This window comes from Poecilia latipinna, unplaced genomic scaffold, assembly GCF_001443285.1.
Source record: "Poecilia latipinna isolate Pla-1442-1.1 unplaced genomic scaffold, P_latipinna-1.0 Scaffold766, whole genome shotgun sequence".
NCBI lineage: Eukaryota > Metazoa > Chordata > Actinopteri > Cyprinodontiformes > Poeciliidae > Poecilia > Poecilia latipinna.
In genome coordinates this window covers 233532-247605 of record NW_015113382.1, presented here as the reverse complement: position 1 = coordinate 247605, position 14074 = coordinate 233532, and the positions used below count along the sequence as shown (strand labels likewise).

Below are 14074 nucleotides of genomic sequence, written 5' to 3'. Positions count from 1 at the left end.
AATTTACATTGGAAAAAACAGAAAAGGTAAAATAAAAAAGAAAAAAAAAAAAAAAAAAAGAGAGAGAGAGAAATGTTTAAAGAAAAAAAAAGAAAATCTTTGCTTTGAATGGATGCACCCTGGCAGATTTGAAGAAAGGAACCAGGGAAACAATCAGTGCAAAGAAAGAAATCAGGGCTTCTGGGGAACAGATCAGTGGAAAGATCAAATCAGGCTTTTATTTCCTGGGAAGAGCAAACCAAACAAACACAAGACAGATGCTGAATTAGCTTGTTGGTGTTGATGACTGGTGAGTAAATACCAATCAGCTTCGTTGTTGTAGTGTTAGATTTCTTTTATTGACTCTGTCAGTTCAGGTGCCAATAAGTGGGTTTATAATCATGGAATGATTGCAGTCATTTGAGTCAGCTCTTCACTAATCTGAAGCTTGACACAGTCACATCTGCAGGTTGTTAATCAAACGGGTTTAAGGCAGTTTTTGAGCTTCATAATAAAATCACTGAGACAAAAAAAAAAAAAGATAAAACTGAAAATTCTTTAGGCCATTCTTTACAAAGACGGTGCTGCAACATATTTATATACTCCAGACCTTTACTGCTGTGCTTTGCTTTACAACTATTTGAAATGCACAACCTTATTTTGGATACACACTCAGTTCTGTTTTTTGTTGTTTTTTTCTTCTTTTACTTAAAAAAACGGCTGCACTGCCTCACAATTAAGATGGAGCCACCCTATATGTTTGATCAGTTTATGATGTAAATCTTGAACATTTTCTTTCTTCTGGTCTATAACCTATTTGTGTTGTTTGTGTTTTGGAGGTTTGCATTTCTGTACAGTACATTTGTTATAAAGATAGAATTAGAATGTCACCTATATTAATAATAATTTTTCCTTTTTGGTGATCTGTGTTGCTTTTATTGTATTTTTCAAGTAGAGATTAATCAACATGCATGATAATAATTAATCACGTACATATTTTATACTCTGGGCAGATTCAAAACATAGTGAACTAATAAAAGGATTTGAAAAAAAAACAGTATTATATATTTTAATATTCTGTGCAGTCATAGTAAATAAATAAAAATGTTAATTTATTTCAGTAGCTAGATTCACTAAGTAAAACACGTTACAGATTAACTCCACACTTGTTTTCAAGTCTTTATTTCTGTTAATTAAGATAATTTTCCGCTTACAGTTAATGAAAAAAGGACTTTTAAGATTAGAATATTACATCAGACCAAAAATAAAAACATTATTGTTAATACAGAAATGTGGACTAAATGAAAAGTGTTTTGGCTTCAAGGTCGTTGTTTTCAGAAGCTGCAGATAGTCTGACTGAAGTGCCTCATCGGACATAGATTCAGATTTTTAGAATGTGCCTGTATGTATCCAAATTAGTTATATAAACTAAAAAAAATACAGAGTTCAAAATGTAGTTGTAAGTATGTGTAACAAACAACTACTAGTGCACATGGGTGCCTGAATATATTCGAAAAAAGGCAGCAAATATGGAAAATGTGGTAATCTTTTTTTTTTTTTTTTTTGCTATGATTGTTACATGTCTACAGCTAAATTTATATCGAAAACAGCCCCAGAGATGCTGCTTAGGAAGGAAGTGGTAGAAAGCAAGTGACACCTGCAGCTGTCTGCTGGTTCTGTTACAGGTTACAACCCACAGCTGAAGTCTTTTGAAAAGTTTTCTAATATACTTTATCTAATTTATGGCAACTGATAGAGATGCAGTGCTGGTGTGACACTTGCAAAGATGATTGAGATTTTTTATTTTCTTACCCTTCTTTCTGCGGACTGAAGAGATTATGTGGAGATGTGTCAACTTTGAGGGAGGTGAGGACGACTAAAATGTAGCAAGCATTTTCAGCATTCATTTAATTTGCTGGTTAAAAACAGTACAATGAAAATGTACAGAGACTTTGCACATTAGTCAGACTACAGGAAATGATCAGATGTCAAAAGTGGGGGAGCAAAAACATAAGTTTGCACTGCCGACTTATGAAATGGGGGTCCAGTTGCTTTACTTGCTCTATTGATTAGGCGCCTAAAGGAGGGATATGAGTACGCTGATATTGAAACTGCATGTATTGCATTGTTTCTTTCTCAGGTTGTTTGTTTAATTAAAATGCAGTTACCTTGCAGTGGGACAGCCTTTGTTTGAATCGTGGGGTCACAGGGGTCATGGCCTTGCTGATCAGGGTCCAGATTTATGCAAGCAAGTGTCAATAAAAGTAGATAGAGAACAAGGAATGCAGAATGCCAGATAAGTTGTTTGTTTTTCTTACCATGAATGCGTAAATGCATGTTTGATTTGTGCTCACTTTTTTAGATATGTTTATGTTGTATAAGGGTTTAATTTTATGCATATTAATACAGATTAAATGAGTTAGACGTAGTTCTGAGACATGATTGTTTTTCTCACCGTAGAGTAGTTTGGGAAGATTGTTTGAGTCATACAAAGGCAATTCTACAAATATTGAGGAAATGTACACTTCTGATTCTGAATATCTCTGACATTCTTGTTCTCATTTATTGTGGCATTTAGCAAAACAGAAACAATGTTGGTAACTCTAACTGACCTAAATCATAAAAGATTTGATCTGAGTTAACTTCAGACAGTGAGAAAAACAAATACATGTAGTTTTTTAGTTGATGTATGTAAACTTGTAGTTTGAACTGTATGTTCTTAACATCACTGCATTGCTAAATTAACATTTTGCCTCTTGTCCTTGCTCAATCTCTGAGTGATTGGATGGATGAGTCTATGAACTTCAATTTCCAGGTCAGATTTTCAGTTAGGTTTAGGTGTGGGGTATTTCTCTGTGATCAAAATATTTCATAGTAACTTTTACTAGATGTTTGGGGTCATAGTCCTGCTAAAGGTGATCATCTGTTCCAACCTCAAGAGTTTCTGGAGCCTTTAGTGCATTTCAGAGAGGATTTCTTAAGAGTTTCACCTGGTATTTAGCTTCACCTACCTTTCCAGCTATGAGCAGCTTCAGTTTTTCTTGCTGAAGAAGATGCTGCAACCTCCATGTGTTACCTTGGAGATGTTTTTTTTTTTTTTTTTCAGGGTGATGTACAGTAATTGTTCTTTCTCCCATTGTGCTTAGGATGAAGCCCCCAAAAAATGAATTGTATTCTCATATGTCTAGATGATGTTCTTCCACTGCTACAAAATCTACAGGTGCAAACTGCAGATTTGACACTTTGTGGCTTGTTTTAATGACCAGGTTCTTTGTGCCACTTTTCCACAGAGGCCTGCATTGTGGAATGCATGACTAGTGTTTGTTCTGTACACAGATTCCCTCACCTGACCTTGAATATCTGCTGTTCTTCCCAAGTTGCTATGGGTCTCTTGGCTGTTTTTCTGGGCAACTGTCTCCTTTTATTTTCTGTCAGTTCAGGTGAATGTCCATATCTTTGTAGATACAACGTTTTCTATGTTTGTAGATAGACTGAGCATTGCTCTGAGACATTTTCAAAGCTTGGGAAACAGTTTTATCACAAATGTGCTTTGAATTTCTCCACAACTTCATTTCTGACTTGTCTGTTTCTTCCTTGGTCTTCATGATTGTGCTTTGTCACCAATGTTCTTTAACAGGCTTTTTACAGAACAGCTATATATCTGCTAAGGCTAAATGACATACGGTTGAGTTATATTTACTAATTAGGTAACTTCTGTAGCCTGTTATTTCTTTTGGTCTTTCACCTAAAGTCCCAGCAACATATATCAAATTATAAATACTTTGTAAAATGTTGCAAAATTTGAAGAGATTTGGTGTCTTGTTGGATAATTAGAATTTTACATCAGAAATCATCTATGGATTTTAATTTTATTATCTTGGTTTCTTGGAGGTTTTGTTTTTTATGGTCATTTGAAGTGTGCAGTATTTATTTTTTGTGATAATTTTATGGAAATTAGAGCCAAAGAAAAAAATCCCTAAAAACGACAATAAAATGCTCACCTGTTCTTGTGACTAATTGTAAGTGCAATTGTAAAAACTTGTGCTGTACTTGCATGGAAGGGTTACAGACCTTTTTATATGGATCCAGGTGAAAAAGCTTTGCTAACATAATTAGTCATATTTAGTCATTGTGTGTCTGTTATAAAAAAAAAAATATGAGGCATCAAGCAACTTTAATCTTGTCCTGATTAAGTTCTTCTTTTTCTCCCTCTTTTATAATGTGCAGTTGATCCAGAGAGTAAAAGCAAATGATCAACAACTGAGGCTAATAGAACGACAACTTATTAAAGTTAGAAGCTCAGGTTTCTAGAAAGATTCGAGTAATTACAGTGGATTGCAGTAATTAACATGGTCGGATAATTGGGACACTGCTGTGAATCTACTTTTAGTTGTCATTAGTAACTGAACAGTGTCCCATTAATCTGTCTTGTATCTTCAGGACTATGGCTGCTGCTGAATTAGGTGTGCTTTGGTTTGTTTTGCTTTTTTAGTTCTATGCTGTGCACAAACCTGCTGGCTTGAAATTGGCTAGCTGATTTTCTACCATTCTCTGTATTCATATGTTTTCATACGAATATTTAAGGTATTTTATGTTTGTGTTGTTTCCCTTTCAGCTGCCAGTACATTCTGCCACTGCTGTACTGGCAGTGTACAACTGATGTATGTTAAGTGATTTTTAAATAACAGTTAATATTGAAATGTACATCCTCAAATCAACACATGCATTATACAGGTTAGGTTGGGTACTTCAGATCATAGCTTATTGTAAGCCTGTATTTGTTTTGATAATTGTGTTCAGGCTCATCTTGCTTTCATGTGTGGAAAGGGAAGATACTTTGTTACCCATTACACTAAACTTTTGCACTGGAAAGCTAGTCTGATACAAGGATTTTGTGTTTATTTGATCGAATGCTGTTGGTCCACATCAACAAGCTAAGGAAGAGAAAAAAAAGGGCAAATAGACTAACGCTATTAATAAATGTTTTATCTCAGGTTAATATGTATACGTTCTGGCCCTTTTCACGTTCTAATAACATTTAAATGAAATGAAATTTGAAATGAAATGAAATTTTATTCGAACATGATACAAATATAAAATAAAATAGTGCACAGTAACAAGAAGTGCATAAGAAAGAAGAGAAAATACAGATTTTTTTGTTTCAGTTAACATATCATGCTCAAAATGGGGGAGGAAGAAGTGAGCACTTATAAACTCCTACCCCTAAATCTTAACTTTATTTTTTTATTTTTAAAAAAAAAACACATAGAGGTAAAAATAAAGTAGAACATTTTGTAAAACAAAAACTGAAAAAAATCTTTATGTGCAAATGATCAAAAACCCAAAAATGTATTGAAGCCAGTTGTAAAGCTTTATTTACTGAAATCTGTGTTTTCTATTATGTCTTTGATACGCAGGTCATATTTGCCTTTGGGTAGTAGGGGTTTTAATATATTTAATATATTTTTATATTTTACCTTTTAATTTTACTTTTATGAGGTAATTTTTTAATCTTCTTTTTTTTTTTTTTACTACTTATTATTTATACTGCATAGCACCTCGGTTGTTGTTTTAAATGAAGTGCAGAAATAAAGATAAATGAGGACAGAGGTTCTGGGAGCTGCTGCTCACAGTTTCTTTCTCATTTCACTAGGGAGAATAGTCTCCATTTTATATTTTTCTTTAACTCTGACTCTTTTTATGCTACCACAAGGCTAAGTTTCAGAAAGAGAAGTTTGTGTCGGCCACATTTGAGCGAATGAATCCTTCAGGTGAAGAGAGACACTGAAATTTAGGAACTGTCTAATTAACTGTTTTGCTCTCTGACCAGCAATGATTTAAGTCATCTTAACAACCTGAACACGCTGTTTTGTTAACCTGTAATTGTATTTTTGAAAAAAAAAAAAAAAAAAAAAAACTTCAGTACTCCCTTTGTCATTACTGCAGCTCACACCGCCTCTTTCTTCAAAAGAAGAAATAAGATAAACTGGAAATTTTCTAGGAGGCTTTCTAAGGAGTCCTGAATGACATACAGTGAGGGTTTCAAATTACATTTTCCTCCAGAGCAGGCAATCATCTTTAAAAGCTGAAGTGAGAGTCCTCAATGGATACAAATTAACGTGAAAAAGGTTTAGACATGTCTAAATTTGTTAGACTGCAGAGGGAGAGGAGGCCACTTTCTGTCGAGTCAGAATTTTGCTTTCATTAGTTCTTTGCACATATTTTGGTTTTCTGACATTGAGTTCATCAATAAACAAACTGATGTGATTGATTTGCCTCTCGGTGTAAGTAGGTTATTACAGGTTAGAGAGAATGTTATGCAGTTCCTGGACTAACAGCCAAAGAAATCAATACATTTTTGCTGCATCTATTGTGTAAAGTAGGGCTGGAGAACAGCCAACATCTGCATTGTTAAGAGTATAGTATAAATGTTAGGGTAGAAGTGAGGAAAGACTTTAACAAGTGTTTTGCTCGTTGCATGCTTCCTCAGTATCTGGCAGAGAATGGATTAAGTAGTGGTCAAGTAATGGGGCCACTGCAGTCACGATGGTTCACCAGTGCCCCTTTTCCACTGGCTCTAATGGAGCCAGCTCCACTCTGCTCAGTATGCTTTGCAAGCGTTTCCACTGGCCTTTTGTCCAGCCTAGTATCTGCTTTTTCAGTCCCTGCTCTGGAGTAGTGTCGGTCAGGGCCGACCAGGTATAATGTGACGTAAACCTACTGCTGTTCACTGATTGGCCGAGGGCGTATTCGGACGTAGGAGCAAAGAGAGAAGAGAAACAAAAGGTTCAAAATTTCAAATTTGCTACAACACGGAACTGATGGAGTCCTATGACGCTACAAGCAAGCGGTGAACACTCACTCAGGACACCGATGTGATTCCAGCATGTTAAACCCCCACAAATGTACAATGCAAGTTTTCTGCACACTCAAAACACCCAGAGAATGGTCACACTCACTGAGAATCATATTATCTGGCTGCCAGAACAACTTGGCTTTAACGAAATGAAGAGCATCTACATCTTCATGTTGAACATTTGTTAGCGTCACAGCAAACTTTCTGTCATTTGTGAAGGAGAGATTTTACATCTCAGTGTCATCTGCTGTTATTAGTTGTATGTTTTTCTTGAGCCTGGCCCTTGACATCGCGTAAAGAAGGTGCTGAGTTGTTCGATATGAGGTTTAGTTAATAACCCTGTGATTATTTAGGATAGTTTTTGCTTGCTTATGTGTTCATAATGTTATGTTGCTTCGATTTCTGTGGAGGCCACTTTCCCTGTTCTTTCTATTATGTAAAAAATGTATTGTTCTGATAGGGAATTATTGGAAATGATAAACATCCAGGGAGTAATGAATGGCCTAGATGGTAAATATTGACAGTAAATTTGGAAGCTTACATTCATTAGGGAATCAGGCTTGGCAAAAGGTTGAATGAAATTTAAGCTAACCAGGGAAATACTGTGGAGGTGTATTTGCAAATGTTTGCCAGGAATTTCTCTGCCTGAATGTGTGAGCTTGCATATTTGGAAACAAATCATTTTTCAGAATTGTGGTACAGAATAAAAATACAAGGTTTCTTTTCAGCATGTGAACACATTTTTCTCATAAGGTCTGAGTTTCAAACCATTTTCAGTGAGTACTAAGACAAATGGAGAATGTTGTTTGTGCAAGAAGTTTGACTAATGAATTAAGTGCATTAAGTGGGATGATAGATCAATTGAATTGGAGGGCATTCAATTGAAATGAAAGTTGTTTCTAACTTAAATATAATCATAATTACATAGACTTGAACTATGATAAGGTGGTAATTTATAGATTGAATTTAACTTTACATATTTTATTTGAACAAGACCTGCTGGGCTTTTTGTCTCCAGATGTTTCTGTTCTTTGCTATGCACCTGTTCCATTAGTTGAGTTATTTTTTCCGTATTTTGTCAAGTTTGCCAGAGGCCTGTTCATGACCAGTTTTATTCCACTCAGATATGCTTCTTCAACAAAACAACAATGAACTAATTTATCTTTTAGGTACTTGTAAGTCCATTTTTTCTTCCTCATTTAGAGAATGTTTCTGAATCCAGAGAAATTGGGTTTTAATCAAAAATCTATTTATACAGTATGGATGGTTCATTTTTTATTTTTTTTTTCAAAATCTCTATCTTACTTTAAATTCCATAAACACACAATCAATTTAAAGCATAGTTTTGTTTCCCAAACACAACTATTTTGTTTATTTAAAAGCATTTGTCAATTGTATATAGTATCGGAATTCAAATATTTTGGATAGTTCTGGATCTGTTTGTGATTCAATGCATGCATTTGCTAAAATGTAGATCTACTAGGAAAATAATGGGATTTCTAGCAACGTTCAGCATTTTGTAACTGTGCCCTTACTGAAAAGAGCTTTCCTCTTTCAGATATGATTTATTACACCCTGTCATCCTTTTGGTTTGATTTCAGAATTAATAGCGATTTGCCAGTTGCTCTGGTTGTTTCTGAAAATAAACGCTTTGTGTGTTTTGCATAAAAGTGAAATTGGCAGTGTATGTTGCAGACAATGAAAGATAGCCACGGGTAGAAAATATCAAGAGTTCATTAAGGCCCTTGCTGAGGAAAATAAAGTAGAAGCCTTTTATCAGCCTTCTGTTCAGCAGGCAATAAAACACACATCAGGCCCGCCTGATTATTGGTAAATCATCCCAGGAACCTCTTCAAGGCATTATCCACGATATTATTCAGGACACACAAAGAGGTGTCATTCACACACAGACAAACACAACCTCAGTGCTCTTCCCACTCATGTGTACATTGGCTGCTAGAACGGTCTTTGTATCCCATCACCATAACAACTGCCTGAAAGCACATGCAAAAAAAAAAAAAAAAAAAAAAAAGGACAAGAATTTCTCTCACTCAGTTTGACTCGGAGTGTAGCAGTCGGTGGATCCTTACAGCATGTCAGTGCGCCGTGTGTGAACAAGAAGCTGGTTTGTACAGGCAAGCGGACTGCAGACGACTTGGTGCAAATGAAAAGGGCCTTGTGTGTGAAATCTGGGAAGTGTCGGAGGAGGTAACATTTTAAAACTGGATCGGGCAGTTTATGATGGTGAGTGTCAGAAGGATGCTTCATTCTGCTTTCTGGTTTGCCTGTATATGTATGTGTATGTTTCTGAAGAGTGTGTTTAAGTGTGCAATTCCACATTTCTTTAGTGAGTCATAGCAAATCTACTTTGTACCTGTGTCAATATTATGTATAGACAAAAGTAAAGGAAACCTCGAAAGAACAAAAGTAATCCAAGTTTCCTGTTAAACTTAGTTGGAATATTGCTGATTTTGTTAAACTGTGTCTCCACCATACTCATTGTGATCAAAGGTTCCTATTTTCCTCTAGGATTCCATTTAACTAGATTTTTCTTTTTCTTTCTTTATTTCACAATTTTATCATGCATTTTTAACCTGCTTTTATTTTTGAAAAAGCATCATTGCTCATGCACTTTTTGCAGCTGCAATTTATTATTATCTCGGTTTACTCTAGTTTTGGTAAAGTCGACATTTATTTTTAATTATAAAAAAAGAATCATTTGCTGTGGATATAAATGTTATGAAACTATTTTTTACCACCCATATACATATCACTGATGTTCTTTCTAGAAAGTCTTTAAAAGATTATTATTTCTATTATTATTGTTATGTACAGTGAAAATGTGAAATAAGCTGGAGAATCTTATTTTCCTCTTTTTTTCCCCGAGAAGGGAAAGAGATTCAGTGATGCTGTCCAGCCTTTACACCCTTCTATTTTTTGCTCACTCCTATTATAGCTTACATATCTTCTGGTCCATTTGCTTGGCATGACAGAATAGAAATAAAACCTTCAAACATAGAAGGAAAGAGCAGCGGCAGTAGCTTTCATCTCTGGACTGCATTATTAAACATCTCTATCCACATGAGTCTGACTTCGCCCAATCACAGCGATCTCTTCCACGTCTTCCCTTTAACCTTACTCCCTTGTCTCTCTCCATTAGGCAAACTTGAAGAAGTTTATGGAGTATGTGCAGCAGAGAAACATTGAAAAGGTCTCACGGTTTTTGGAAAAAGGCCTGGATCCTAACTTCCATGATCCAGACACAGGAGGTAAGAAATCATTCAATAGTTATAGTGTGTGTATATATATATATATGTATATATGTATATATATATATATATATATATATATATATATATATATATATATATATATATATATATACATATATATATATATATATGTATATATATATATATATATATATATATATATATATATTTTTTTTTTTCCATTGTACTTTCTGCCTTTTGCATACTGTCCTCAACACAACTGACCATGTAAGGATTTTCTGAAATAAGCCTAGCGCTTGCGGGGAAAGCTGGATTATTCTTCCTCCTAATCGTCTTATGTATATTCAGATGTTTGTCCCACAACAAAGGAGGTCGTTTCTCTGCTGGATGACCTGTAGTCCCGCAGATGAGCTGCAAAGTGAGAGGAACATATAAATAGCTTAGTTTAACACCAATAGGAAGCTGCCATTTAGGTAGACAGGAGGGTGACAATTACCACAGCCAGGCAGTTATGCAGATGCCGAGTCACTGACAGTTTTAACTATTATTTGTTAAATGCTGACAGCTATAACTCATTCTTCACCAGGAATGTGCATCAGTATAACTGGAAAAATGTTAATTTTGAATACAGTTTGCTTACTCAGCCTTGGATCTCACAGAATGCCCACTAACGCTGGCAGCACAGTTGGAGGGATGTGCCGAGCTCATCAAAGTGCTTAAAAATGGAGGGGCACATCTGGACTTCCGAACAAAGGATGGCATTACTGCCTTGCACAAGGCTGTGCGCAGCAAGAACCACACAGCACTTATAGTAAGTACATTTCACAAAGGAAGTAGACACGCTGACTCTCCTGTTTTATGTCTGTGGTCCGATTGGTTGCCTCCAATCTTTTCTTTTGGGAATTTATTTGTGAAGATGGGAATTGATAACCTGTTGGTGGAGGTCCTTGAGAAATGATGGTTGAGCAATTACTCAATAAATGATGCCCTCTTTGAATGAACTGGCATAACCAACTGATGGCCTGGTATGTGTGAAGGGGGTTCATGATTCATATGTTGTTTTCTTGTTTCAGAACTGGTTGAACTGGAATGTTTTGCATTCACTTATATCCATTACCCAAACATGTAAAAATCAAGCGTTGATTGCGTTGTTCCTGATGGATAAAAGCTACAGCGCAAAAGTATTTTTACGCTTGGACCCTTAAACAGCGTCACATTACAACAACAATTCTTGATGTATTATTTTTTTTAGAGTTTTATATGCCTTGCTATAATAAGATGGAGTTGTTGAAAGGAAGGAAAATGAGATGAAGTTTAAAATGTTTGTCACAAAAACTGAAAAGTTTGCATGTGTATTTGCAAACTTTTGCAGTTGTGACTTTGAAGAACCACCTCTTGCTGTAGCACCAAGACTTTTGGGGCATGTTTCAACCAGCTGTGGGTTAGTCATAAAAAAAAAAGAAAAAAAAAAGAAAAATAAAGTTAAAGATATATTCTACTTCTTCAAAGTTATGTGTTACTTTGTGATATCACATTGCATTGTCATGGAATACTTTTAGATTTGTGGTCGTAATGTGATGAGATGTGAAAAAAGTTGAAGAGGTATAAATCAATATTCCTGCAATCCTCTTTAAATAAGGGAAAATATATCTTTAACTTTATTTTATTTTTTTTTTTTTACAAATTACCAAAGTCTATTTTCCATGCATGTAAATAACATAGATTTTAGGATGAGGAAATTTACTACAACACTCCCACTTCATTTCTGTCTTGCTTTCACGTTTAAAATGCATGACGGTCATCTTCTAACTGATAACAAAACACTTTAAAACTAAAACTTTGCCTACAGACACTGTTGGACTTGGGTGCTTCTCCTGACTATAAAGACAGCAGGGGTCTTACTCCTCTCTACCACAGTGCAATGGTCGGAGGAGACCCATACTGCTGTGAACTGCTGCTGCATGACCACGCACAGGTCGGCTGTGAGGATGAGAACGGCTGGCAGGAAATACACCAGGTAATAAATACAATGTGACACGCGCAAAGTGTTAAGAGCTTTAAAGGCTGGTTTGCGGAAAAGAAATGGTTTGGTTTTCAAAGTTCAATTCAATGTAATTTTGAAAGTCTTTGCTCTTTCTTCATGTGTACTTAATGTTTTCATTTGCCAGAATTCCCTATGAGTAAATGCAAAGTCTCACTAGGATCTCCTGAAGAATGGTATTCCTGAGTTTTCATGAAACAAGAAAAACAGGCAGCTTATCACAACAAAACTGCGGATTTATGTTTGCGCATGTAACAATAGAAAAAGCAATTTTAAGGGTAAAAATGCTGCAATGCCTCAACTGGTGATGCAACAATTAATAAAATATCCCAGTCACACGCTTATGTAAAGAGACCAATAATGAACACAACTGTGGATCTTTATTATTTCTTTTTAATTACATAGTCGAGGAATATTAAAAATCTCAAGATGTAATAGGAACGTTATGTCCTGAGAACTGCTCCAAGTTAAACAGAAGTGCAGAGAAGTCCAATATAACATTTGGTAGATTCAACTCAACTTTGAAAAATCATCATAACATTAAAAAAATCACTTTTACTTTCCACAATAAGATTAACAACATCTTTTGGTGAATATTTCTGGATGAATATTATGAGGCATCAGAAGGTTAATCACTTTTTTTTTTTTTTTTTACATGTTTAACTTTAGTGGCTCTGCTGTTTTCTGGTGTAACCTTAGCATAGTTTAATGAGGACATGCAGTCTGTCAGACAGTGTAATTCTTTATTTTGCCAACATTTTAATTGCCTATGCCAACTCTACTTGACATAGCCAGAAATACATACACACACTTCAGCATGTCTCAGTCAGTCTGACAAACTCTCACTTCCATATTGTTTTCAGGCAGAGGTGAGTGTTCATAATTGTATCCAGAGAGAACCATTACTTGATGATTATAACTTTTAAACTATAAGGTCATGATGCTTTCAAAAAATAGTGAGGTGGGCTCTTATGAATAATCACCTTTTCTAATTACACTTATGGAAATGTACAACCTCTATGTTGCTGAACAGTAGAAAGTCATATAATAATTTTCTTTGACAGCATTGTAAACCGTACAGATAAAAAGACAGTAAGAAGAAACTACAAACTATAATCTTTGGTTTGAGCAAGTAAAAAACTGACTTTTATAAACTTGTAAAAATGTTAACATTTGTTTAACACAACAGGGAGAAAAGAACAATTTAACAAACTAGGGATGTTCCCATAATTGAACACTCTAAATGGTTGCAGGCCAGTTTAAATGTGACCTTATTATGCAGTGAAGCCTGGAGTTTATGGTTGGCCTCATCTTCATTTCGTTAAGACTGAAAATGTGAAGCAGAAAAAATCCATGACCCTGTAAGGCTGTAAAGTTTTAACTACATATTTCCAAATTCTTCAAACTGATTCTACCATATTACTTGTGTACTTATAAGAACAGTTTTTTGTCAACACTTATTTATAACAATTTTAAAATGTTTAGGTGAACATGTTTAACACATTCTAAATTATTACACCTTCCATGAACTTAACTCAATACAAAATACCTTTATTTTGGACTGGGTTACACCTGGCTACTGGTCACGTGTCACATTTGTTTAAAACATGGAAGTACTTCATAAACAAGGAAAGCTGCAACAACCACTGTGCTCAAAGATTTATAACTCCATTAAAACAATAATGTAAGGAGAAAGCAGAAGCTTCCAGAATTTGCTATTAAGTTAATTATTCTTTATGCTGTCACTGGAGGCAAATCAAAATCATTTACTTCTGTCCAAGTCATAAAGATTATGTGTTTTGGTGCAAACATTATCTAGACAACTGAGAGAATACCCATCATTTTATGTACATTTATTTATGAATATCACAGGTTTGGCAGGTTTTTTGTTTGTCTGGTCTTCTTATATTATAATTGACAATTGACAAAAAAGTCTGAAGGTTGTCAGATTTTAATTTAACTAAA

At 35.0% G+C, this 14074-nt stretch overlaps 1 protein-coding gene across 1 annotated transcript in view; it reads left to right on the top strand.

Annotated features, from left to right (window-relative positions):
* Positions 1–14074, top strand: part of LOC106955771 (SH3 and multiple ankyrin repeat domains protein 3-like) — an 87050-nt gene that overhangs the window by 54121 nt on the left and 18855 nt on the right. The window contains exons 4-6 of the mRNA XM_015046153.1: positions 9996–10104; positions 10728–10879; positions 11918–12085. Of these exons, the coding sequence (XP_014901639.1) occupies positions 9996–10104; positions 10728–10879; positions 11918–12085 (429 nt within the window). The remainder of the gene's footprint in view (positions 1–9995; positions 10105–10727; positions 10880–11917; positions 12086–14074) is intronic.